The sequence below is a fragment of the Takifugu flavidus genome, chromosome 13 (genome assembly GCF_003711565.1).
Source record: "Takifugu flavidus isolate HTHZ2018 chromosome 13, ASM371156v2, whole genome shotgun sequence".
In the NCBI taxonomy this organism is placed as follows: domain Eukaryota; kingdom Metazoa; phylum Chordata; class Actinopteri; order Tetraodontiformes; family Tetraodontidae; genus Takifugu; species Takifugu flavidus.
The window spans coordinates 889,348-915,064 of record NC_079532.1 but is presented as its reverse complement, the minus strand read 5'-3'; the positions used below and the strand labels follow the sequence as shown (position 1 = coordinate 915,064).

General features: G+C 45.7%; 2 protein-coding genes across 21 annotated transcripts in view; both read right to left on the bottom strand.

The window, feature by feature from the left end:
- LOC130536246 (pleckstrin homology domain-containing family A member 7-like) overlaps nt 1-19,769 on the bottom strand; it is a 28,213-nt gene extending 8,444 nt beyond the window's left edge. For 6 of the 20 annotated variants that reach the window (XR_008953311.1, XM_057052027.1, XM_057052030.1 and 3 more), the window contains exons 1-11: nt 19,615-19,768; nt 19,330-19,406; nt 19,192-19,249; nt 7,379-7,462; nt 5,601-5,688; nt 4,344-4,451; nt 4,059-4,131; nt 3,512-3,612; nt 1,675-1,856; nt 1,059-1,607; nt 393-933 (exon numbers count right to left, since the gene is read on the bottom strand). Coding sequence is in view for 19 of the 20 variants with exons in the window: in XM_057052027.1 (XP_056908007.1) it covers nt 393-933; nt 1,059-1,607; nt 1,675-1,856; nt 3,512-3,612; nt 4,059-4,131; nt 4,344-4,451; nt 5,601-5,688; nt 7,379-7,462; nt 19,192-19,249; nt 19,330-19,406; nt 19,615-19,697 (1,944 nt within the window). In the remaining variant the exon portion in view is untranslated. The other 14 variants (XM_057052019.1, XM_057052020.1, XM_057052021.1 and 11 more) reach the window with 13 other exon arrangements.
- A 2,347-nt stretch (nt 19,770-22,116) lies between these two features.
- ppp1r15b (protein phosphatase 1, regulatory subunit 15B) lies at nt 22,117-25,588 on the bottom strand. Its single transcript, XM_057052057.1, has 3 exons — nt 25,204-25,588; nt 23,449-24,572; nt 22,117-22,577 (listed from the first exon to the last, which is right to left on the bottom strand). The coding sequence occupies exons 1-3, from the start codon at nt 25,364-25,366 to the stop codon at nt 22,365-22,367; spliced, it is 1,500 nt and encodes a 499-aa protein (XP_056908037.1). The 5' UTR covers nt 25,367-25,588; the 3' UTR covers nt 22,117-22,364.
- Between the last annotated feature and the right edge of the window lie 129 nt (nt 25,589-25,717).

Genomic DNA, 25,717 nt, shown 5'->3' with positions numbered 1-25,717 from the left:
AGGTAGATAGAGAGATGCATGGACAGAGAGGCAGGTAGAGAAAGACGGGTGGACAGACAGACACGAGGACAGAGAGACGGGTGGACAGAGACATGGGTGGACAGAAAGACAGGTGGACAGAGAGACAGGCAGATAGAGAGAGACGGGTGGAGAGACGCGGGTGGGGAGAGAGAGAGGTGGGTGGAATGAGAGATGGGGGGCAGAGAGATAGGTGGACAAAGAGATAGGTGGACAGATATGGGGGGAAAGAGAGACTGGTGGACAGAGAGATGGGGGCAGAGAGACAGGTGGATGGAAGGACAGGAGGATGGATGAAGAGAATGTGTCCTTCCCTGTAAAAGAAAGTTGTCCATTCTTTAGTAATCTTTAATAATCCGTCATCCATATTTTACCTTCAGCAGCTGAGATTTGCTCCTGCGGGGTGAGACAGTGAAAGGCAGGTCCACCACCGTCCGCTCCTCCACCGGCCGAACCGTCAGCCGTTCAGCAGGGGTGTGTGGCCTGCGGGTGGGCGAGAGCGTTCTGGTCCCAGGTGGAGGTCCCGGCGGGGGGTGGTCTGCAGAGGAAGGCGGTACCGAAACACAGCGCGGTTGTCCTTCAATTCGAGGGGCTGAGGAGGAGGGGGGCACGGTGGCGGGAGGACGGGGTCCAAATGGGTACTCTGGCGCCGGAGTATAGAGCGGTGCCGTGGGGCTTCCGTGACGGAACTGATGACGCTGCTGCCACTCATACAGCTGCAGGACGGTGTTAGAGCCGCTGGCGCCCTGTTCAGGTGTGAGGCGGAAATGGCTGAGGCGGTCCTGGGCGTACTTGTACTCACCGAGTCTAGCAGGAGGGGGGCTCTGCCGAGGGGTTCTCGGAGGAGTTTGGTATGTGTCCAGAGTGGTGAACTTGTGCTGCGTTGGTGGCGTACGACGAGGGAGGGTGTTGTCACTAGATGGGGTAAGAGGCAGAGACTGTTTAAACATATATTCTTCTTGAACTACAAAATATTTATTGTGAAAACTGTAAATCTGTTCAAAACTATGAAAAATGTCAAATGAAAGAAGGAGCACCACCCTCTGCTGTCAGCCTTCTGGACCTGGATCCATTGCTCCACCTGGTCCAGGGTGCTTCTCCTCTTCAGCTGCTGCTGACAGTCAGCAGGGGCCAGATTGGGACCCCTCTGATAGGTCCCTGCTGCGATGCCATTGGGCTCCAGGATGGGGCTGGGCGCAGACACCAAGCCGTTCCTCAAGCAAACACCAGAGGGCAGTGTAGAGGCACCACGAGAAGGTGCCCGAGACGGGATCCTCGACACAGGCGCCGAGACGGATAAACTGTCGGTCTGTTGGAAGGCTGACTGTGTAGAGGTGGTAGGTAGGGACAGGTGGGTGTCCATTTCCAGGGTGACACTGGGCTGTTCAAACATGTCAGCCACAGGAGAGTCTTTGCGGAGGCTACAGCAGTCCACTTTGTCGTGCTGTATGGGCTCCAGTAGAACCTCATGGATGGGTCTGGTGTTTTCCAAGTGTGGGGTGTTGATGGTGTTGGCGCTGACATGGTTGGTCTGCGGGACAGCGTGCTGCGATAGCATGTTGGGCCTGCCAAAGGTGTTCGACGATCTGCTGGAAAAAGAACATCCAAAATCAAAATCTGACCAAAGTTCTACCCTGGTAGAGTGTGTGTCCTCACTTGATTGTCGCCTCATTGCGGTTCTGCATCTTCGCTGCTTCGTTCATGGCCTTAAGCCATGTGTTCATGTCCTCCTGGGTATCGGCGCTGAAGTAATAGGTCCTCATCCCAGAGTGCTCCGCCTGTGAGCCAACCACAGTGCTCTGCTTGTAAATGAATGAGGGCATTCCTGTATGGCTCACCTGCAGCGGGAGCAGATCCATGATCAGTGATAGGTAGGAGAGGGAAGGACAGAGATGAGCAGAAGGCATGCTTTCTGAAAAAAAGAACATCAAATGGGGACCAGGACAAAGAGCCACGATGGAAACCAACGCCAGCCAGGTGTGACCAGTATAACCACAGACGCGGACCAGTGACAACAAACATAAACTAGAGAGAGAAAAACCTCAGAGACACGTCAGACACAGATTTGACCCAAAATTAAACTACAAAAGAAATGTGACACTCGTTTACTTTTTATAAACACATCAAACAAATGTCCAGGATCTGAAAATGTCCATTTCCAGACAACAGCTTCACCTGCTGATGTACAAATGAGCCAGGCAGCAGCTGAAAGAAAGGCAACTATCAAGACAACCTAGATCAACCACGTGGATCTGAAGGTGGTGGACACAGGCCATTTCGCCCTCAACACCAGGGGCAGCATGAGGTTTCTGCAGCCCACACAACAATGTGGAGATAGACCAGTACACCAGGAGATGGACCAGTATACCAGGAGACAAACCAGTACACTAGGAGACAGACCAATCCACTAGGAGACGGACCAGTCTACCAGGAGATAGGTCAGTCCACCAGGAGATGGGCCAGTCCACCAGAAGATGGACAAGTCCACTACAGACATCCTCCAGCAGGTCACATGTAATGATTCTGTCCAAACTGTCCATGAGGGAGCCAGTGAGGGTTCAGTTTGAGTATCTACAGTTGCTGGATGAAGAACACATTTCTGTGACAGACTGCCCCACCTATTGTTCTCTCTTCCAGCTCTGGGAGGACATCCCACCATCATCTCATCAGGACCATGTTCAGATGTTGGACCAGTCGTTAAGACCTCTGAGCCTCATTTTGATCCGTCTCCCTGCGTAAGCTAATGAATTTTCATGTGTTTCTGGTTTCTCCTGTTGGACGTCAATGCTCTAAAATCAAAGGCTACATTTAGATGTTGAACAAAAAAGGAGAAAATTACCTCCATGGAAATAACAGAGACTTGGCGGCACCCTTAAACAAGTGCATGCTGGAAAAGAAGCTGTGACAGCAGAAAAAGATCATAAAAAAGACAGACACAAAGGTTCATGCAGCCAACCGAGGAACATACAGCTGATGCGTATGCGCACGCTTGTCCATCAAACCACACCCACAGGATGACAGGACGACAGGACGACATGACAAGAGGCCAGTTACACCAGAAGTACCTATTCATGGACGACTGTCCCCGGACCGTCAACAGACTCACGGGGAGAGGGGGAGGTCCCAGTCAGGCAACCAACCAATCAAAACAAGAGAGGGTAGAGTGTTTGGTGAAAAGGGGAGGGGCTTGACAGCCAGTTGATTGTTGGAGGCCGCGAGTGCAAAACTGCACAAACAGACTCAACAACAGTTAAACAAGAGAACAGATGGAAACGTTCTCAGGTGACATGATGTTCTCCTGACAGGAACTTGCAAACCTGCTGGGTTATGATAAAACCACCTCAGTTCTGAGTACAACAGTTCATGGTCCTGTGTTTATGCGCCGGACGCCATCACCCACCAATTATATTCAGATCAACTCTGTGCGGACTCCCAACTCCAAACATATCCAAAACAACATTTTAAAAGGAAAAATATGACAAAGCAAACAAACCTTAAAGGCAAACTTTCTACTGATGTGATCGTCCGCTCCAACGGCCGAAACAACATAACTGGGCAATGGAATACTTCCGAGAACCGTCTCCTCTCGGCTGTCTGCGGGGAGAGACAGAGAGGGGGGGGTGGTTTATACATCGATCGTCACCCACTAACATCATGACTGTCTGCCATCAGGACCATATGACTGACTGACTGACAGTCAGGCAGACAGACAGGCAGACAGACAGGCACAGGCACAGGCACAGGCACAGACACAGATACAGATACAGATACAGACACACACACAGACACACTTTCTTGTTGGGACATAACGCTGTCCCACTATCTTCAGGTCTAGAAATGTTTCCACATTCCAGAGAACAAACTCACTCTGGTCCTCACAGAGACAGAAGCTTCCATGTTCTCCTGTTCAAACATGTATGAACCTACAGAACATCCTGACTACAGTACTATCCTGTGTTTACTATATGAACAGTGTAAATCAGGTCTTTCTTCTGTTGTTATTGTTGGAATATTCAACATTAATTAGCAAAAATATGAACCTTTGTAGTAGAATAGGCAGAAATCTGCAAGGACGAACCATTTCCTCTTCCAAAGACGCATCCCAGAACTGTCCTGCAATGAAAAAACACAGACAAATGAATGGAGAGAAAGTGGCTGCCCCTGTGACATCACTTCCTGTTTGATTGGATCAGACCAACCAGATATTCAGATTGATAACAAAGGGCTGAGAACCTTCTGGATGTTCTGTGATGAAAAGATTGAATCCATTCCATTTACATGGAGCACATAAAACACGAGAAGGTTTGTGAAAGTGGGGAAGTAACCTGTTTGTAGAGCCACCCTCGGACCACTACAGGAGCGTTGGGGTTCCGCCGGATTGACTGGTGTCTTTTTCCAAAGCTGTGAACTTTACCACTACTGGATCTGGAACCCTGAAACAAACAGGCGATCAACCAGTTGATCAGTCTGGAGATCAGTCCGACAGTTCATTCCTGTAGGATCTCAACATTTATGATCCATCATTCCAGGCTTTTCCAGTGACAACTAATATATATTAAAAATATATTTTATTGACCTTGAACATGGTCCTTTGTGCTGTTTACATTAAATATGAAGCTCGCTAGTTTTTTCAATCATGACAGTCTGTTTTACAGCAGCCTAGTGTATTACAATAGTGTTCCGTGTGTGTGTGTGTGTGTTTGGGTGAGACAGCTGCACTAATAAGGAGTATGTAAATACACAGATCAGCTCTCACACTGTCACATCATCTGTGTGTGCATGCATGCGTGTGAGTGTGTGCGTGTGCGTGCGCGCGCGCGATGGTCTATTTTTAGGCTGCAGTAATAGTGCAGAAAGGCCTTGTGGTCCCAGCTGGAACTGAGCAGCTCTTTGGTATTTTAATGGATCAGAACCAGACAAGCAGAAATCCTGAAGAACCCGTCTGAGACCAGCGGGTTGTCGGCTCAAATCCCAACACCAGATCAAGCTGGTGCAGTTTGACTACAATAAGAGGATTTCTTCAGTTAGGCATAAACATTTGTTTGACTGAAATTGACATAAATGATATAAAGAGGTAAATCTTTCAGTCTCACACTCAGGACGTCCCCTCAGAAGGGTTTTATAATGATCGAAGAGGCGGTGAAGGCTCATTTATCATGTTCACACAAATATTTGAACAAATGAGATCTGCTCTGATTTTAAACACACGATGAGACCCAAAGAGTAAACTTCAGAAGATCCAGACGCTGTGAAGGTGTTCCTGGGAGGAACGACTGAAGCCTCTTCAGACAACCACTTCAAAACTCTGATGGTCTGTGTTTCCACCAAGACAACCTTCGCTTTGATACCTGCAGTCAGAATCAGGTCGCTTTGATTGTGAGTCAATGAGGCCAAACACCTGAGGGGGCGGCGGCCCCACAGACATGCAGCCAGCTAGGGGACACATGACGGATGTGCTGTCATTGCTGCACCGACAACAAAAGCCGTCAATCAAGAGAGTTTAAGTTATGACGGGTAATTTTCCCTTGAAATGGAAGGACACGATTAATTGTTATCACACATCAGCGCTAATATGTACTAACCTTGGAGGTGGAGTCGACTGTGGATGAGGTGACGGTGGTGGAGGCTTCACTGACGGTGGTGCTGGACATCATACAGCCACCCTGGGACCTGGAACAGAAACAATAAATAAAACCCACACTCCCTTCTTCCCTGGCATTGTCTCTCTCTGACCTCATTTTTATTCTGGAATTTTTTTTTTCTAAATGATGGAGATGGTTTATTGACGCTGACAGACATTTATGTGACAGCTGATCAGAGCTTTGAGGATGTTTATAGGACCAACTGGCCCAGATTTGCTCTGGTTGAATGTGTGGGCAGAAAAATGCTGCCGTGATGGGACGGAAATAAAAACCCGCCAAAACAGAAGATTTCTCACTGAAATTCTCCTGAGTTTTAACGACACCCAAGAGGAGAAAACTCCCACATTCACACAGCAGCAGATACGGAAGAGCTGCAGAGCGTAGGTGGCAACACAGCAACACACAACACACACAGTGCCACCTACACCTTACAGAGTAACGCACAATGATTCACAGAGAGCAACGACTAACTCTGGCTAACATCTAATGATGACTGAAGCTGATTGATGCTGACTAACGATGACTTGCGTTGAGTGTCAGATCTGGCGACATCCACTGGTGAAAAGACACATTACAAGCACTGAATCTACATCTCCGTGTAAATTTTTCACAATTCCGTCTGACTGTTTAATGATGTGATGCTGTGAAGATGGAGATTAGATAAAGAAGAAGTTGGTCTGCCTCTCCTGCTGCCAAAATAAGAGCTGATAGTTGAAACCTGCCACTTCAGCCACTTTAACCTTGGATGCTGGTCTTCATGAGCACCTCACTGCTGTAGATAACGTTCAGAAGGAGCTGCTGCCACTGATTATCCAGTCACATTAAACTCTGATATCAAAAATTGGCAGGCTGATGTGAACCTGTGGATTGACAGACCTTCATTCTGCCCACTGAGGCGAAGATTAGAGGATGTGGGAACACTAAAAACAATGGTTGTATGGAGATAAAGTGGGCGTGCCCTCATGGCAGCCTGGTGGGCTTCATGTGGCTGATCAGAACCAGAAATAGCAGCTCAGACATCCAGACAGTGGCTGGAATCATTCCTTTGAACTGCTGGTGGAGCTAATCAGATAATTAGGGATTAAAGTTAATCTCAGCCTGATCTCAACATTAATGTTTTCATTTATCTTTGAACGCTTCAGTTCCAGAACAGGAAACATCGATACCAGCATTCATAAACAATGAGTCAGAAATTCTAAAAATATCTAAAAACTAATGGCAGCAGAAGATAATGTCCCAGTAAAACCAGAGAGAAGAGTCTCTCTCATCACGTGATGTCATCTGCCCTCTCTGTTCCAGTATAAGCAGTTATCTATCCTCTCTGCCCCAGTATAACCAGTGACCTCCCCTCTCTGTCCCAGTGTAACCAGTCATCTCCCCTCTCAGTCCCAGTATAACCAGTCATCTAGATAGATAACTGTCTAAAGAGAAAACACGACATTTTCACAAAGAGAAAATAGATGAAGAGAAGATGGATGGAAGAAGAAAAGGAAATTAAAGATGAGTTGAACAGGAACATCATTATATTTTAATAGGGGCTGCATTAACTGCTTTCCCAGGTGTTACTGGGAAGTGGTTCAACAATGACTATTCCAGAATGAATCCCACTTCAGAGGCCTCGGGATGATGGAGGATTCACAATTCCCTCCAAACTGTCTTTAACTAATTAGCATGCTGGCTAACTCTGAACCAAGAAGATTACTGACATGGAAACTCACTGTTCCTGCAGGATGAAGTCGGAGCTCTCAGCAGACATCTGACCAGTAAGTGGGTGGCGGAACGTCGAGCCTCTCTGGTTGTGGCTGCAGCAACAGAGGGGGGAGCCCAAATTAGAAGAGTCAGTTGGAAACACGGAGAGCACGCTCACGCCCTGACCCGCCTTCACACCCGCTTCACCAGCACTGTGTTGAATGTGGCTGCCGTGCTCCCTCCCACCCATCACCCCACATCACCCTCCACACCCCCCATCACTCTGTCCTGACAGCCCATAGAACAAAATGTTGATCTCAGCACGAAACGGTGGATGATCTGGGCCTCCGTCACTGAAAGTCAGAGTAAACAAAACTCTTTGTGTGTGTATGTGTTCTTATACTTGCTACATAGTGAGTACCAAAATACTCTACCAGCAAAATGAGGACATTTTTGGGAAGTGAAGATATTTTGGCTGGTCCACAACTTCAAAGGACTGTTTGAGGGTTAAGATGTTATTTTGAAAGTTGAGAAGGTTCAGAATGAATTAATATTTTTGTAGCAAATTTCATTGGAATCTTGTATGACATGACACCATACACAATGCACCACCATCAGTACTAGGGTTTTTTCTGACCTGAATAAAAAGATACCGGTAATCTTCATTTTAACACAAGACTATCTCCAAATTGTAACATAGATAAAATAAAAACAGAAAGTGACAGGAGGAGTGACCAGCTAATACAAACAGACCATGTGACACTGATGATGTCCTGTACTGGCGTCTCTTCATTGGCTGCCCGTTAAATTTAGAATAATCTTTAAAATCCTTCTTTTGACCTACAAGGTCCTCAGAGGCCTAGCTCCATCCTATCTGGAGGAGCTAGTGACACCTTACCAGCCCAATAGACCGCTCCGCTTTCAGAATGCTGGTCTACTTGTGGTTCCCAGAGTCTCTACTGTAGGAGTAGAATAGGGGGCCGAGCATTTAGCTACCAGGCCCCCCTACTATGGAACCAGCTCCCTGTCCAGGTACGGGAGGCTGACTCCATCACTATTTTTAAGATCAGACTTAAAACCTACCTCTTTGAAAAGGCTTATTGTCACTAATTTCCTCTCCTCTCCTCTCCTCTCCTCTCCTCTCCTCTCCTCTCCTCTCTCTCCTCTCCTCTCCTCTCCTCTCTCCTCTCCTCTCCTCTCCTCTCCTCTCCTCTCCTCTCCTCTCCTCTCCTCTCCTCTCCTCTCCTCTCCTCTCCTCTCCTCTCCTCTGAGGACGATCAGCATTCGGAATCAGAACGGTGAATAAACACCACGAGCAAAAGAAAGGGAAGGAGTGGGTGTTAAAACCGGAGCACTAAAAGCTTCATATATCAGCGTTAAAAGCCTCCTTTGACTGAAATGAAAGAGGTTCTGATGCTCTCTGAGAACCTCTGAATGTTCACTGACAGACAAACATGAATCCACCAACGTCAGAACCTTCACACAGAGCCTCACACAGAAACACTAAATTTACTCTCAGACACAGAGAAGCTTTCAGTTTTTTAGATTTGTACTCTTGGAAGAAGAATGGCAGAAATGTGCAGCACGACAGCTGAATTAGGCCTTAACGAGCCGTCACACCAACATGCTACTGATCTAAACCTGATTGACGTGCACTCGCACCTCCACAAACTATAAACATTAGACAGCGAAACAAAAACCAATCAAACTTGATCTTCTGTGTTGATTATCTATAAAGCTGAGAGATCTCAGAGACACCCTCAGCTAAGAGACCAAAACCTCTAGGCTGGACTCCTCACAACCATGTGACACATATGACAGACAGCTGGAGAAGTGCAGGGGTTACGCACACCCACACAGCCACCAGGACATGACATGCACAGAAATAAATCCACACATGATCTTTAACATGTAGACAACACGCTGCACCTGCTAGGTTATGTGAGCTGCAACAGTTGGTAAGTTAGAGATTCAACAGCAGATGACTACTGATGCCAAATCAATAACAAACACCTCCATCATCTGGCTCTGGATAATAAAAGAAACCTGGGTATGTGTGTTGAGAATAAAAGTGTGTGTGAGTGTGTGGGGCAGGGGGGTGTCTTCAGGAAGATAGAAGGACGTATGTGTGTCTGTTCTCTCTCAGTCAAAGGTCGAGTCTATTTAAAGAATTTTTCCACATGAAGTGCTTGAAGCTCAGTGAGGGAGATGTCCTGCAGCACCAAGGTCAATCATCCACTGTGAGTGTGTGTGTGTGTGTGTGTGTGTGTGTGTGTGTGTGTGTATGATGATCTTTTCAAATTTGAGAAGGAGAAAACTGAAATTGAACAGCAGTCACTTCCTGTTACTGATATCAACATTAACATCTTCTCCACCTCCTTCACACACATGCATTAGTGGTGTGAAACATTGAAGCAGCTGGTTGGTGAGGTCAGAGGTCACAGAGGAGCCATGTGACATAAACTGATGAAAGCAAAAAATTGATTTGATCATTCCATCAAACAATATAATACTGATATTAAAAACATCTCAGTGGAAAGCAGAAGTGAATTGCCTCTCAGTCATATTTAAAAATCCATGTTTGATCAGTGACACACACTGATCAAACATGGTACACATACACGGTAGCTACGTGTTATGACTCACTTGTACCACTGAACTGGCTGTAGTACTTGTATTTACGTACATGTTGGTATGACTGTACTAGTTGTACACACAGGTGAGTATAACTGTAGTACACTGATTGAGGCTGTGCAGGTTTCTGTGCCAATAAACACCTGCTCAGATCCATATTAACAGATGTATATTTGCATAGTGCAGCTCCACCTCCCACGCAGCTGATTGTTCAGAAAGGAAGTGAGCGTTAAGTGGTGGCGCTACGAGCTGCTGTTTGACCTCCGGGCCATCAAGCATCACTCTGCTCATTACATCACAGCTTTTATATTCAGCAGCTCCTCTGTCACAGTAACATAAAGAGGAGGAGAAGGCAGAGGAGGACACTCAAAAACACCTGATCTCTGGTGGAAGCGGGATCTCTGCTCATGAGATTGAACAGCCTCATATTTACAGATGCGGCAGATTTCTCTAAACCCTGTAAAGTTGTTTATGATGATTAAAAATGAACAAGTCTGCAAGAATCCGCATTAAAGTTGAGTGTCAGAGGAGGAGGAAGATTCTGGAACTCCAGGACTCACAAAGTTGTATAAATAATGACAAATACACAAATATCAACATTAATCTGAGCTCAGTTGTGCCTGAAGAATACAGCAGCTCAGGTCAGGGGGGTTAAAGTGAGGTCAGGCCAACACAGAACCTATTTTTAGGCAGGGTAAAAAGGTCATTATGCTACTGAGAATCATGGAAATCCCATGATTTCTCAAACATACCAGCAGCGCAGCTTTTCACTGATAAATGGGCAGTTATTGATGACTGAATAATCCGGTTATGATTATTCCTGATGACGGACCTGAATCCTTCATCAGGAATGGTGGACAGAGCAGTGTCTGCTGCTTTTTGTGATGCCAGAGACACCGTCCCCTCCAGAGATTGGTTTGGGACAGTTTGTTGCTATGGCAACATGAAGATGAGGCAGTAAGTAAGCCTCGCTCTGGCTGATTGAAAAAAAAATATCCACAGCTCTCAGAGGACCCTGATGTTTGCTGATAGAGATTTCAGCTTTTTCCAGAATTGAAAGGCAGCTTGATCGATATCAGAGCCGCTCCGACGGCCACAGAGAAGGTAACATGCTAATGAAAGATGAGCCTGTGTTCGCATCTAGAACACAAGCCGAGACGCAGGAGTTCTGAGCTGTGGAAGAATGAGTGTTTGGCAAAGGCAGCGAGATAAAACCACCAAATATTAATACTGAAACACACAGAAAAAAACTCCACAACAAAAACAGTTTTTAAAGTCACAGAGATTCACTGGAGATGTGTAAAACTTCCCCATGCAGATAAAGATGTCAACCTCTAACGTTCCAATAACCGTGTGTGATCTGATGGTCACGTTCACGATACCAGAACGACGACAAATGTAAATAATCCAAAGAGTGTAACATCACAGATGAAAAGCTTAAATATCATCCATTCTTCAACTTCCTGTTCCCCACCTCTTGTTCCAGGGTCAGTGGGTGGAGTCACTCAAATGACCTGAACAGGTGATCAGTTGATCCGTAACAAGACACAAACACCTTTCAGTCACACACGCCTTAAAACTGGTTTTTAAGGTGTTTGTACAAATCCACCACACTGTGGTTGATGCTTTCTGAGACTTTTGTCAAAGATCTCCTAAACAAAAATAAATGCCTTTTAAAAGGGCTAAATCAGAAGTATTAAAGTGGAATAAAGATTCAAAATGAGGTTGCATCAGTTTCCCTTCAGGTTCCTCGGGGATCAGGAACAGGATCGCTGAGGCGCGTCTGCTGGCAGCCTCAGGAAATCCTGTCAAAGTGTCAAACCTTCCAGCATGCATCATCACGTGATGTCATCTCCCCTCAGCCGCCGCTTCATCATCATGAGAACAATACCAGAGCCATTCAAAGGAGAGATCAATGTTCTTTAACTCCTATTAGATTTAAAATACCTACATTGGTTTCTGATTTCCATCACTGAGATGTGATCAGCAGCATCGATTTACTGGTCGTAATATTATTTAAAGTCCAATAATGTTCACAGGGTCAATATCACAACTGCAACTAATCACACCTGTGTGTGAGTGTAGGATGATAAAAACTCCATTCTCCTCCTGCTGAGCCACCAGCTCAAATTTAATTTAAACGCACGCACACACACACACACACACACACACACACACACACACACACACACACACACACACACACACACACACACACACACACACACACACACACACACACACAGATGCTCACCTCTGTGTGGCCATTCCTGGATTATTCTAGATTAACCACAGGAAAAAAGCAGTCATCTACTGGAAGACTAACCAGTAAATGTCAAATTGTTTGACACCATCATGCTGGTTTAAATGGAGGAATGTGGGCGGAGCCTGGAAAGCATGTTGACAGGTGAGGTGATCATTAACCAGCAAGACCTCTGAACAGAGCAACTGGACTTTCACTCAGTGGCTTTAATCCATCATTACTTATTAACTGCACCGATCCCAGTCTTACCAGTCAATCCCCAAATACCACTGCTGAGACCAGGGACAGGTGGACCTGACAGATGGATATTTGGACTTCCAGTCAGCTGCGTCTCACTCACCCGGATGCCATCCGCAGGGATGACTCCTCTGTTAATCCCCTCCCCTACCTGTGCGGTGGGGGGAGGTCACAAACATCAGTTCACCAGTACAGACTCCCACCACACACCAGCAGCAGTCTGAGCTACAGACAACAGATGACTTCATAAAAACATCCGCATTTATCAATATAATTAATTTACCACAGATTTATTTTGAGGGAAATCTTAATTTAAATGTTTAGACTCATAAAATCAACCATCAGCCAGATGAGATGATGAAAAGTAAATCTTCTGAATAGAAACACCAACACTTGGGAACGGCGCTCCACACTCACTGACACACAGTCTCTTCTTTTAACCAAACCAGTTTCCACACAATCTTTCCAGTTAAACCAGTTTGGTGAGATGTTGAAGGAGAACTGACCCGCCAACATGTGAATTTCTACAACCAGTGATAAAATCCTAAAAGACCAGAAGAGTTCTGATGGAACCCAAACCGATCAGAATGGATCAGCAGCAACAGTTCTGGGTGTTGATTGCACGGCCTACCTGCAGGGGGCGTGGTAGAACGGATATCCAGCATGGGGGATGTGGTTACAGTATCCAGACTGAGTCCACATGGTTCTGCTAGAGGTCCACCTGAAGGATCAGGGTTCTGTTACCTCACAACGAGCTCTCCTCTGCCTGAAGAACCTCCATGAGCAGAAAAGAGGAGGAGCGGGGGGGGGACAAGATGATGTCAGATGAGTCACGTCTGGTGTGGTCTGAACACCTGGAGATCCTGTCTGAGACCGCCACCGCAGGTGAACTGTGACATCACACAACAGTCCGGAGATTGTTTCTCCAGATACTCGTGTGAAGGACGCACGTCTGCACTGGCAACCGGATCACTGAGCCAACATCTTCATCCTTCACAACAAAACAAATCAGCGTGATGCAGCCAGCAGCCTGCGTCGCTACGAGACCAAGACTGTTCACCGACGAGCAGCCGAGCAGCGACGGTCCGCTCACACGGGGGGGGGGGGCTGAGAGAGTGCGAAAGAAGGGGGAGGGAGGGAGAGAGAGAGCGAGAAGGGAGGGAGAGAGAGGGGAGGGGGATAGGGAGGGGGAGAGAGAAGAGAGGGTGAGGGAGGAAGGGAGAGAGCAAGAAAAGAGAGGTAGGGAGGGGGTAAGAGAAGAGAGAGAGAGGGAGAAAGAGAAGTGAGAGGGAGGGAGGAGGATAGGGAGGGGGGAGATAGAGGGAGGGACAGAGAGAAGGGAGGGGGGAGGGAGGGAGGGAGAGAAAGATGGGGTAAGGAGATGTAAACAGAAACCTACATTCCTTTTCCCGCCTCAGTTCAGACACACAAAACACACACAGGGAACTATGAAACAGAATGTGTTAGTGTGTGTGTGTGTATTTAGCTTCAGTTGGTAGGAAAGCTCATCACACCTTCATGGTACTGACCCTGTGGGTCCCATAAGCCCCTCGCCCACTCAATTTGTTATTTTAGCCTTCGGCCCTAATGTGAATATTTTGTTCGTTGACGTTTTTGAGAATGCGCCACCTGGTGGACGATCCTGATGTTGGCCAACATCTGTCAGACTGATTCTTCCGGATGTTTCTGCTGCCATACTTTTGAGTCGCAAACATCTATTTATTATTTAATCCTAAAGGAAAAACCAGGATGTAGAAAGTTCCCGATGATTAATGGAACATTCCACAAGGTTCTGCTCTTCTGCTGTTGATTTACTGAGGCTTGAAGGTGAGAGGATGATTCACATCTGCCTCATGATGTCATCCACATTTGAAGCCTGAAGGAAAGTCTTCATCACTTCTAAGAGGATGAGGATAATGGTGGAGGCGTGAAGCTGGAGAAACACAAAAAAAGATGGGAGAGGACACAGAGGACATAGGTTGTCCAGCAACAGGACAGAGATGTATGATGCTGGAGGACATCTCTACCTTGGATCACTGAAGCTGTTGAGAAGGCACGGATAGTTCTGCAGATCTTCTTAAGTCCACATTTAGAACATTTGCTCTGGCGAGATTGAAGCGGCGTAATAAATCTGAACTTCGTGTCTCCATGGAAGACAGTTTTAAAGCCTGGAGTTAATTGTTTTTACATTTTAACTCATTTTCAAGCCCTTTCTGAGGCCTTTAAAACCCAACGGTTCTGAGCCCAGTTCAGGTCCAGAACATTTCAGAGGTCAGACAGATGTGAGAGAAGGACTCAAACAATTATGACCAATTCATCTTCACTAGTCTTATTAATGTTCTAATAACAACTGAGGGCTAATGCTAATCTCTCATCAAACCCAGTAACGACCAACGTCAACTGCTGGACTGATCAGCTGACCCTGGAGGAGACCACTAAGACATCATCAAACATGTCTGGGCTCAACCACACCAGAAATTAGGGGCTGATTAGGGGCTCAGGGTCGGTCCTCCTGCCGGCAGCTCACTAGAGACCCCTCGTCCTTTAACCTCTGATCATTAACCTAAACCAGCTACCAGTGGCCACCAACAGAAGTTCGGAGTTCTGAACCAGTAGGACCGCTGCCATGAGCTCCAAAAACACAAACAGCACTTTTTGCATGTTTCACTACGATTTCTGTGTGTAACCAGAAAAACATGTGAAGGCGTCAAACCAGTTTAACGGCAGGAAGAGGAGAAAACCTAGAGGGTTGTTTGTTTCTGCACAGGCGAGCGGAGGTCTGAGAAAAAACCACAGGATTAGACCTAATTACTGAGATTACCTGGTCAGCGAGCGATAACAGAACTAGACCAACCTGACAGAAGACCCTCGTTGTGGTAGGTGGAGCCAACACTTGCTAACGCTGAACACTAGCACAGTAAAACAAAAAGCTGATTGTGACAAATCGGTGGGCAGCATCGGGGTCATGTGGCAGCCCGTCACAACCACGTACAAGACCTTGGTCTGATAAGAACCTTTGAGAAATCTCTCCATGTTCTGCCCAATGGACCCTGAAGAGATCAGACCTGAGCAGATGTTCTCCAGAGGTCCTACCTGGTGTCACTGGTCAGATCCCACACGGAGAACTCGTGCTGATGAAGGTTTGTGGCCACCCTGGATGTGCATGGCCAAGCGGAGTGTCGTCTGATGGGAACCAACTCGTGGTCGTCATTTGGTTTGGCACAGCAGCTGCCACAGTTACCCATGATCCTCAGTAGCATGGAATCTAGCTCGATCAGTGAAGACTTCGCTGCTGCTTGTTTTGGTTCAACAGATCCATCTGTGCCCACCAGTGTTCCCAGGCTACTCCTGCCCCTCCTATTCGTCTCTGCGCAGGATACTAATGTCCGATTTGCTCGTTAGCCGTCAGCTGGTTCAATATCTTGTCTGTGTCAATCTGCCCTTTGTGTCTCTGACACCCACAGTCATGTTCGGTTGGAACAGTTGGTTCTGTTTCTGGTTCTGTTTGGGTTTGACATATGAGCTGGTTCGTGTTTCCACTTCAGATTAAACATATTTTAGAAATCTCAGATCACAGACCAATAGACCCCCTGTTAACATCAATCAGCAGAACTTTGTTTAATTCTTAGAGAAATTTAATTAAAACACGTCTCAACCACAGTCGTTCCAGCTGTTTAAGCATCAGCTGGAATGAATGTGGCTACAATAAAACCATGAATAAAATAATCATCACATGGGATAAGTGAAGTGAAAATAAAATATTAGTGTCTAACCATGATTAGCCTCTCAAGCTCTTCAGTTTCTGCCAGTTTATCTGATTATGTAACACTAAAAAAATGAATAATAAAAATTAAAGGCTTTAATAAATGTATCATATTAAAATTAATGACAAAAGACCCCTTGTTTCATCTTTATTTCATTAACGAGGTGCTTGGAGCGTCTATGAGAACTCTTCCCTTAAGAAAAAAGACAGAACCTTAATGATCATTTCCTCAGCCCCAGTTTCAGGTTGGTCCCTCAGGTGATTCACAGGTAAGCGATGCTAGCTGAGTAATCATGGATGATTTTTCTTCACATTAACCACAGTCGCATCAAAATTCAGACATCCAGTTCAACAGTTCTGTCGCACTGTGGTTCCCCTGAATACACCTGATCTGCTCCAACAGGTGACACGCTAGTTAAAGCTAATGCTACCCAAGCAACCGTGTGGACGGCCTTTCCAGAAGGTCATTGTCCCTCAGAGCAAACAAACACGTCAAATCTCCATCCAAAGAAACAGGCAGAAAGCTGCTGCTGACAGGCTGCTCTTCTGTCGGCTCTCTGCTTCAAACAAAGATGCTTTCATGAGAGAACAAAGAGCATCATGGGAGCTCAGACCAACCCCACATTAACATTCACATCGAGACAGAAAACAAGCAACACAACCAGAAACTGGTGGCGGCTGTAGTCCCATCAGGTGGGCTGATGGATGCCCCCTTCAAACACACAACACTATAGATCTATACATGCACTTCCTGTGCATCAAAACACACAAACCTTCTTCCACTACTTATTTATTGTGCTATTTACTACAGTATTTATAAGACCTCAGTCTGTTTTACCTGAGGTCATTGATCAAGGTCAAATCACAGGAATGGAAAGTCAGGGGTGAGGGGATGGTGAAGGGTAACGATGTGGGGTTGGGGAGGTGAGGGTGTTGGGTCAGGAGTGGGGGGTGGGGGGCGGTCAGGGGTAAGAGGGTGGTTGGGGGGGGCTCAGAGAGGATGGGGTGGGATTAGGGGTCGGGAGAAATATTGAGAGGTGGGGGGTGAAGGTGAGGGGTCAGGGGTGCGGGAGTGAGGTCAGGTAGATTGAACCCTCAGCCTTCGGGGTTTCTCCCCTAACCCTAACAACCCCAACCCTAACAGCAGGTCAGTTGATGGCAAATGTTTTAAAGCTGTTTCTTGGACCTCAATATGCAGGAACAGACTCGCGAACTTCTGGAGTTCATACTTGGACATCCAGACATTGAGGTACACATTTTATGCTATTGCTGCTGCTCTCGTTGGCAGAGGTGAAATGCATTGTGGGATACCTCTCCGTCCCAAGATCATACAAGTCAGATATGATGCAAACTTGATTAAGTGGGTGGATCCAGTACACTTTTGAGAGACTTGGAACCATACTTGGGCGCAGACTGGTGATTTTGGGTTAGAGGACACCTTTCCTGTTCAGGCCCCACCCACTTTTTCTGAAGCAACAAATTGACTCAAGCAATGTTAGTTAACAAAGACGCTATCGCTTGCCAATTATTACGTCATCGTTTGGTCTTCCCGCCTGTGAGGAATATCGCTACTGTAGTGACATTTATACAGATCAGACCAAGTGGAATTAGTTCAGGGGTCATTTTTAGATGGTTCTTCCTGGTTTACCTGTGAAAAGACACATGAACTCAGAACCATCAACGTTTTCTAACAAACGTATTGCAGCTGTGAGAAATACCAGAAGAGTGACGGAAGAGCTGTAGGAAACAAGCGCTCATTGTAACATCATCATCACCCTCATATAGGAGACAAAACAACGACAGACTGGGATTAAAACAAGTCCAGGCAGGAAACCAGTGAGTTCACCACAAAAAGGGCCAGAAGAAACTGACAGCACCACTTCCAACATTAATCCAACATGTCCCCATTGTTGGGTTGTCCTCCTCTTCACATAAGACTCCAACACTTCCATGTTTCTTGGCTGAGACTAAAGGCAGAGACAGATTCCATGACTGAAGATCTTCCAGGGGTCAAACCCGGTCTGAGGGGTAACATCAACACAATCCACGAACAGGATATTTGTTTGCATGACACCAAAGCTCCCTAAGAAACTGCTGCTGCTTTTGTTTCCTCTGGTCACATATTTCACATATTTAGGTTACCTTTCTGAAACATTACCTGAAAAATAAAACAATACACCAAAGTCTGACTTGTGCTGCTAAAGTTAGCATAGCTCATAACAACTCCCCGACTCAGCTTCAGTTAAAATTTTCTTTTCACAAAATTAGCTAAATGACAGACCCAGCACGAACCACGACTCAGCATATTTTATTTCTGATGCAGCAGAATCAAACCTGTCAAAACTAAGTAATCATCTTGATATAGCTTAGTTAATTTAAGTCTACCTCTAAAACAAGTTTGTCTGACAACAGAAACTGCACGGCTGGCCTCTGATCTTTAACCACTGACCTCCGTTGTGACTCAGAGCAAACAGCCCTGTCATTAGAGGAGGTCCAATAACCAGATTTTCACTAGCCAGAGATTCCAAACACAGAATATTCAAAACTAACAAATACTTGTGTTGAAAACTAAAATTTCAACGCAGTTTTTGATGGGTTTCTGATGCATTCACGGTCCTGTGGTAAACTCATTAACCAAATTAGCCCTGTTAAAATCCCTCCTCCTCTGATGACGGTGATATTGCCACATTCCACAGAAAAAGATCAATAGATTAGCAATGCTGATTTAATGTATATTTAAACACTTAATTATCAGCTGCAGTTTGGGAGATATTTATCACAATATCTTTATATCAGTTTATAAACATATCGATGATATTTATCGATAAAATTTTGCTGCAGAACAGTTGGACCAACACGGTCAGAACATTGACTGGGACCGCCACTGGACCCAGCAGCCATGTTACCGGCAGGATTCCCTGAACGCATCACGCAGGTGGACTTACTTGATGAAGAAACTGACCCCCTCTATCGTGAAGCCCTCCTCCCAGCCACGCGGCAGATCTGAAACGGAACCACAAAACAGCCTGTGAGAAGTTCTGTGGATCCGAACCGGCACCACCAGGTGAACATGACGAACATACCTGAGCGAATCATATGTCCGGAGTTTACCGGATCACCCGAGCGCGGATGGAGCCAGGTGGTGGTCTGCGTGTCGTCACTGCGGGGGGGGCGCGCGCGTAATACACACACACACACACACACACCACACACACACACACACACACACACACACACACACGGGAGTGGGGGGGGTGGCAGAGCAAGAGAGAAGAAAAACACCTGTTACTCCACTGAAATGCGTTTAGGAAATAGTTCTGTCCAAACCGGCGCCGCCTCCGAAATAAAATCCGCAGAGTTCGACTCACTCGATAAAGAAGACCCTGCCGTCTCTGCAGACCCCATAGGACCAACGTCCAGGTAGGCTGTCCCGGCCCAGAGGCGCCGCCATGATCCGCTTCCCGGTCCATGGACTCTCCGCTGGTGCCTTCAGGGACCAATGAGCGCCTCGGACATTTGAGCACTGACAATTTGACGACACTGATAACAGACTGCAGAAATTTCATGCTGAAATGTTTGAGGAAAGTATTAAAAAAAAATTTTTTTTTAAAAACCCTATTTATAATTCAACATAGGAACAGAATAACAGGGAATTGTTTCATTTGGCTGTTATTAATCAACCAAAGAATTAGAAATATAAATGCAGACGAATGTATGTTTATGATATAAAATCTCTATAGAATAACTCCAGTTTTCACAGTTGTGCGTGACGATAAAGACAGTATTTAATAGTTTCATTATAATTCTGTTCGTCTTTAATGTCCAAATGAAGTGAAATATCCACTATTTTAGGTACTGCTGTAGTAGCTCAGAGCAGTAGTTATTTTCATCATCTGTTCCCATGTTTGTATGCAGAGATGACAGACGGACGGATTGCTGTACTTTTGTGATTGATCTTTGATTGTTTATCGGCATTTGCCTAAAATTTTTCTCAACTCATTCAGTTTCGTGTTTACGTGGGCGTATCCGTGTGGGCGTGTCCAGGGTCTCCGGGTTGATAGTGCGTTTCCCTCAGTCTGTTATTTTAACATCCACACGACAAATAATGAGCCAGCTCACCTGACTGTTGTTGAGTTCACAGACTGCAGGAATTTCCAAAACAATAATTTGTCTGGAATGTGGAGTGAAAAATCCGGACAGAAGGAAATACAAACATCTCGTCTCTATCTGAATGTGAAACAGATCAATAGACTGGTTTTATTGGGACAGTGAGGGTAGATGACTAGTTCTACTGGGAGAGAAAGGGTAAATGGACTGGTTATACTGGGACAAAGGATAAATGGGCTGGTTTTAATGGATGGGTGAGGGTAAACGACGGGTTATGGCGAGAATACAGTTGTAGCCTGTTGTATTATGGTACCATATATGTTCAAATATACAGTATTTTTATATGCTACACTATTGCTCGACAGACAGTGTTAAATAAGCTTAATTCACAAGTGTGTAGATTTCTGTGAGGAAACAAAAGCTGTGTTTTCACGTTATATAGTTATGTGTGTTGTTTCAACAATGATATAGAAACATTACCTTTTTACTGTGTGTGCGCGCCCGCGTGTTGAAAAATCATCAGTTCCCACATTTACCGCACGGGGACAGCAGAGTTACGGCCACAAATCTAACGATCTCGTCAGCGCTGGGGGGCGGAGTTGAGATCCATAGCAACATGTTTGTTGTCGTCCTAAACCGGAAGTTTCATTTTTACGTATCTGTAGAACAGAAAGACCATCAGAAACATCTATATTCACATCTCTGGATGTTTTCCTGGACTTTAATTCGAATTTAAAATTAACGTTTCAGCATCGTGTTCATAAATAAATAAATGCCTGTTGATACATGCGACAACACTGTACAAAACTGTACATGTCAATACACAATGTACAGGATAGTGTTACCTAAGAACCACATTATTAAATGTATAATATAAATTTGGTTTTAAGATAAACGTTAGAGGTGTCTGACGTCATGTCTCTACGTGTATTTTGTCTTGTTCTGTATCCCAGAGCATCGATGACATCATGTTCTCGGAAAAACAGCTGATTTATACTCCTTTTATGGGTTTAATCAGAATCATGAGCCAATTTGAATTTTCAAAAGTTTTTTTTTTTTTTTTTCAAAAATACAGTTTGTAGCACTTGTTTCTCTGATTGCTGAAGCAAAAATATTTAAGAACAATTTATAAGTTCTGCTGCTGAAAACGACCGTGTTTAGTGCAGGTTATTCTACGATCTATGTGATGCGGCAGACAGTGTGTTACTGTTTCTCTACAGCATCTGGATTGCATCATCAGCTAATTGTGACCCAGGAGAGTGTGTGCCTGCGTGTGTTGCTGCAATCACCTGCAATCCTTTCAGCTGCTGTACTGCTGGTTGCCTGGAGACGGGGTCACCTCAGCCAGAGAGGACAAGGAGCTGAAGGAGCAGTGATGGACCCAGGAGCCTGAACTGGAAAGAACTGGATCAGAACCAAAGTTGAGAAGGTGGCCTCCCTGATTCCAACGCATTAATGTTGAAATGCGGGTAAACAGGTTTTACAAACATCACGTTAACATCAACTTCCCTCCTCATCAACATTCCACCATCATTCTAAATGATTTCACATCTCTGGAAAATCATTTCATCATCTTCAGTGTTTTTAACCTTACGACAGCATTGCAACAGTCAGCCAACAGGGAGACGCACGGCCTTCTGGGAAATTAAAGCCGTGCAAGATGATTCCTTCTCACAGCAGGATGTTGAACCCTACTGGTCGTTCCCTTTGAAAGTCAGCTCCCAGGAGTGTGATGGTGCAAAGGTTGTGAAGATCAGCCCAGATAAGATCAGTTACACATTTATTGAGCAACAGCTACATTTAAATAGTACAAATCACATATAAAAATACGAGTGAAACACCACAAAGAACATTGTCACTGTCAACAATTTACATAATAAGAAGCTGCATAAGTTATGTGACATCAACAGCAGATAAGGCGTACACGACATTCATGTTTGCTGAGGTCAGCGTGATCAAAGTGTCCGTCAGTGCAAAGATCACAGACGTTGAAGCCAACGTTTTCCAACATTCACAAAGTCAAGGCACCATCCAGGTTTGCCCGAATCTTCCTCCGGTGGGCAGGGTTTAAACAGGAACCAATGGAGGCTTCCGCCTCCTTTATCCTCCTCTGGAAGCGGTCCCTGTCTCTTGCCATCTCTTCCCAATTTCCTTTACGAGACGCCTGCCGAGCGAACAGCCAAGACCGCATGACGTGGACGTGGATAACGGGAGAAAACCTCACCTGAAATCAGAAACGCAGCCAGGTCGCATGACACACCAAAACACACAAAACAATAAACACACAAAAACGATTGTTCAGTATGTCTGTAATAGAAGCTGCGTGGCCCAGTGAGAGAAAAGTGTTGCAGAAAGGTGGTGGTCACGGACTGTTTTCCCCCCTCCCCTCAGGCAGGAGACTACGGTCCATTCGGACCAAAACCTCCCGCTACATGAACAGCTTCTTCCCCTCTGCCATCAGGCTGCTGAATACCAAGTGACTTATCACTTAAGCACCATGTACAGCAGCCAGTCGGACTCACGAGCAATACATTACTCCTGCTTGGACCTGCACTATTTCTTACCACATACCTCTTACCACCTACTATTTATGTATATAATGTATATATGTCTTATCTTATTTTGTCTTATTTTATTTTATTTAACTTATTCTAGTATGGTCTTCTTTATGTTGATTGTCGCAGCGTCACACCATGACACATTCCTAGTTTGTGTAATACTGTGTATTACATGAACAATGGCAATAAACCTGCTTCTCCTTGACTCTACGGGACTTTACAGGAAGTGCAGTAAGGAAATGTGTCTCTGGTGACTCAACAGCCACGTGACGCAGCGCAGTCACCGCCAGCATTCATGCTCAACAACCCCACAGTTTAGAATGTAGCTTAATTACGGTACTTTAATATCCCACTGTCAGAGCAGCATGTAGGAACACTAGTTTCATTGTAAATTAACGCCTTTAAAGTACTGTAGTTTTGTTCTATATTGTTGCTACCGTTTTGTGGTGTTGTTTAATACTGTAGTATTTTAGTATTGTAATATTGTTGTTGAGTATTGTAGGACTATTGTAGTTTTGTTCTGTGGTACGGTGTTACCTTCTTCTGGGTGGAGCCAGACTGGTTGTTTGTCTTTTCTGACTTCCCCGGTCGTGTCCACGGCACCACGGTGATCTCTGGGTGATAGTGTTTGGAGGGTCTCTCTTGCAGACTGGGCTTGCTGGTTATGCTTTTCTTGGTTTTCTGGTCCTTCCATGGGGGGGACTCCACTGAGGCGGTCCGTAGGCAGGCCTGAAAGTTGAGTGGGTGATACGGGTCATGGTGCGCTTTGAGAGAATTCCAGAGCCATTCCTCTTCCTCCTCTGAGGAAGAAGGGATTCTGGTGTCTGTGGTGGATGAAGATGGAAGTGAAGTGGTGGCCTGCTGGTGTTGATGTGATGTGCTGGAGCAGGCGGTGAAACACATGGGGTCATACGGGTCAGAACTGGTGAAGAACTCCAGAAGCTGTTCAGCATCCTCACTAAGGGTGGAACCATCAGAGCTGCCCCAGCTGATCTCACTGTCAGATCGACTGACCAGGATATTTAAACCGTCTCGACCACTAGGAACCGGAACCTCTTCATTTATCTTATTATCAGATCCTTCTTGGGGTTTTGTGGCACATTGTTTCCCTATGTTGGTTCTGGTTGATGTGCAGGCTGAGAAAAAGAACGGGTTGTAGGGATCGCTAGATCCAGACAGAGATTCCCAGAGGTTCCGGCTTTCCTCGTCAAACTCAAATGGGTTCTGATCCTCCTCACTACTCCACGGAGAGCCACGGTCCTCCTCAGGGGTGCTTTTACAGGAGGGGTCACCGGAACAGGAGAAGATGTTCCAATCACCACTGAAGCCCATTTTCCAGCCGTTCTGAGGTCCAAACATGTTGTCTTCTTTTCCCGAAGTTCTGGATACAAACTCATCCACTAACCCGCAGCACAGCTCCTCAGCCCGTAAGCTGGACAGCAGGGCCTCGGCAGTGGACTTCCTGGTGAATGGGTCGCCCATGTCACTGCAGAAGTTGGAAATGTGTCCAGAACTTCCGACCATCATGCTGCCGTCCCCATCAAACAGTGAGGAAAACAGAAAAGAGTCGGAAGGGTTTGCTGCCGCGCTCATGTGCTGGATGTGCTGACCTGTTTCGTCTGTGATGCTCACGTGAACCTCAAACCGGAACATCTGGAAAACTGGAAAAAGAATGAGAAGTGAAGCTTCACAACGGCCCTGTCTCACTAATTCAAAATCAATATGGCTTGGACGGAAACAGGAAGTGGCTATCCGCCACAATAATGTAACACCGACTGATCACAACACCCGAAAATATATCTGATCGTATTTCAAACGCAGCGAACTTTTAAAGAATAAAAATGAAGCATAAATTCAAGGGAAACTACTCTAATAAAAGGAAAAAAGGTCATGTAAAAAAATTAACAAGGTCAAGGTAAAATATTTTAAAGAGGACAGTTCATGTACGGTAACAGATTTAAAAACATTGATCTGAATTATTCCCAAACGTAGTGATTTTCATTCGTAGTAGTATTACAACTACTAAAGATTTTTGTCATTTCGTCTTCAAACATCAAAGTCAAGGGGCTGTTATCACCGACGTTGAAAGGACTCCAGAACATTATCTATATCAATGTGACCCATAGCACATTATCAACATCTGGAAATTTCGTTAGTAATCCGATTTATTTGGTGAACAAATAATTCAGTCAAATATGTGTACGCCGAAATACTGTATATGACCGTTAGGCTGAGTTAAAGGGTTCTCTGCAGTCTGGGGGGTAACATATAGATTCTATATGTGGTTCTTACCGGACATGACGGTGTAGTATATGACCCGCAACAGGAGCCGGAGCTGCCCCCACAGGACCGAGAACATCTGTTTAGTCCACGGCAGAAGGGCCAACCCTCCGGGCCGCATTCTCGCCATTACCGTCCCTGTCAAACCGCCCTGGGAACCAACAGTCGGAGCCATTTTGAGCCTTCACAACGGTCCTCACGTATTCTGGTACTCCTCGTCGAAAACCAGCGGACCTCGTGTGTTCATCGGTGACAAATACGGATTCATGTCGTCGCAACTTAGTGCCATTGTAGTTCTCAGCGTCAGTACTGCTCGAGTCCGTCTTCCATGTTTAATCGTCGTGTTGAAGTGGATTGTTTGGCAGTTGCAACAGCAACCCTTATATCGCTCAGTGACGTGCGACGCGCCGTGATTGGCTGACTTCGTTTGCAGCCCCGCCCCGTTTTGGTAACGTTGTCCTGACTCATAGGAGAAAGTACCCGCACAGTCAGGAAAGCCCAAGTCAATAGGTCCAGAAAACGAATC

Excerpts from the sequence above, each read along its gene's own strand:
- ppp1r15b (XM_057052057.1), bottom strand. The coding sequence starts at position 25,366 with ATGGCTCCGACTGTTGGTTCCCAGGGCGGTTTGACAGGGACGGTAATG. Across the intron at positions 24,573-25,203 it reads ATACTACACCGTCATGTCCG|TTTTCCAGATGTTCCGGTTT; the intron begins GTAAGAACCACA and ends TTCTTTTTCCAG. Across the intron at positions 22,578-23,448 it reads CTGGCTCCACCCAGAAGAAG|GTGAGGTTTTCTCCCGTTAT; the intron begins GTAACACCGTAC and ends TTCTGATTTCAG.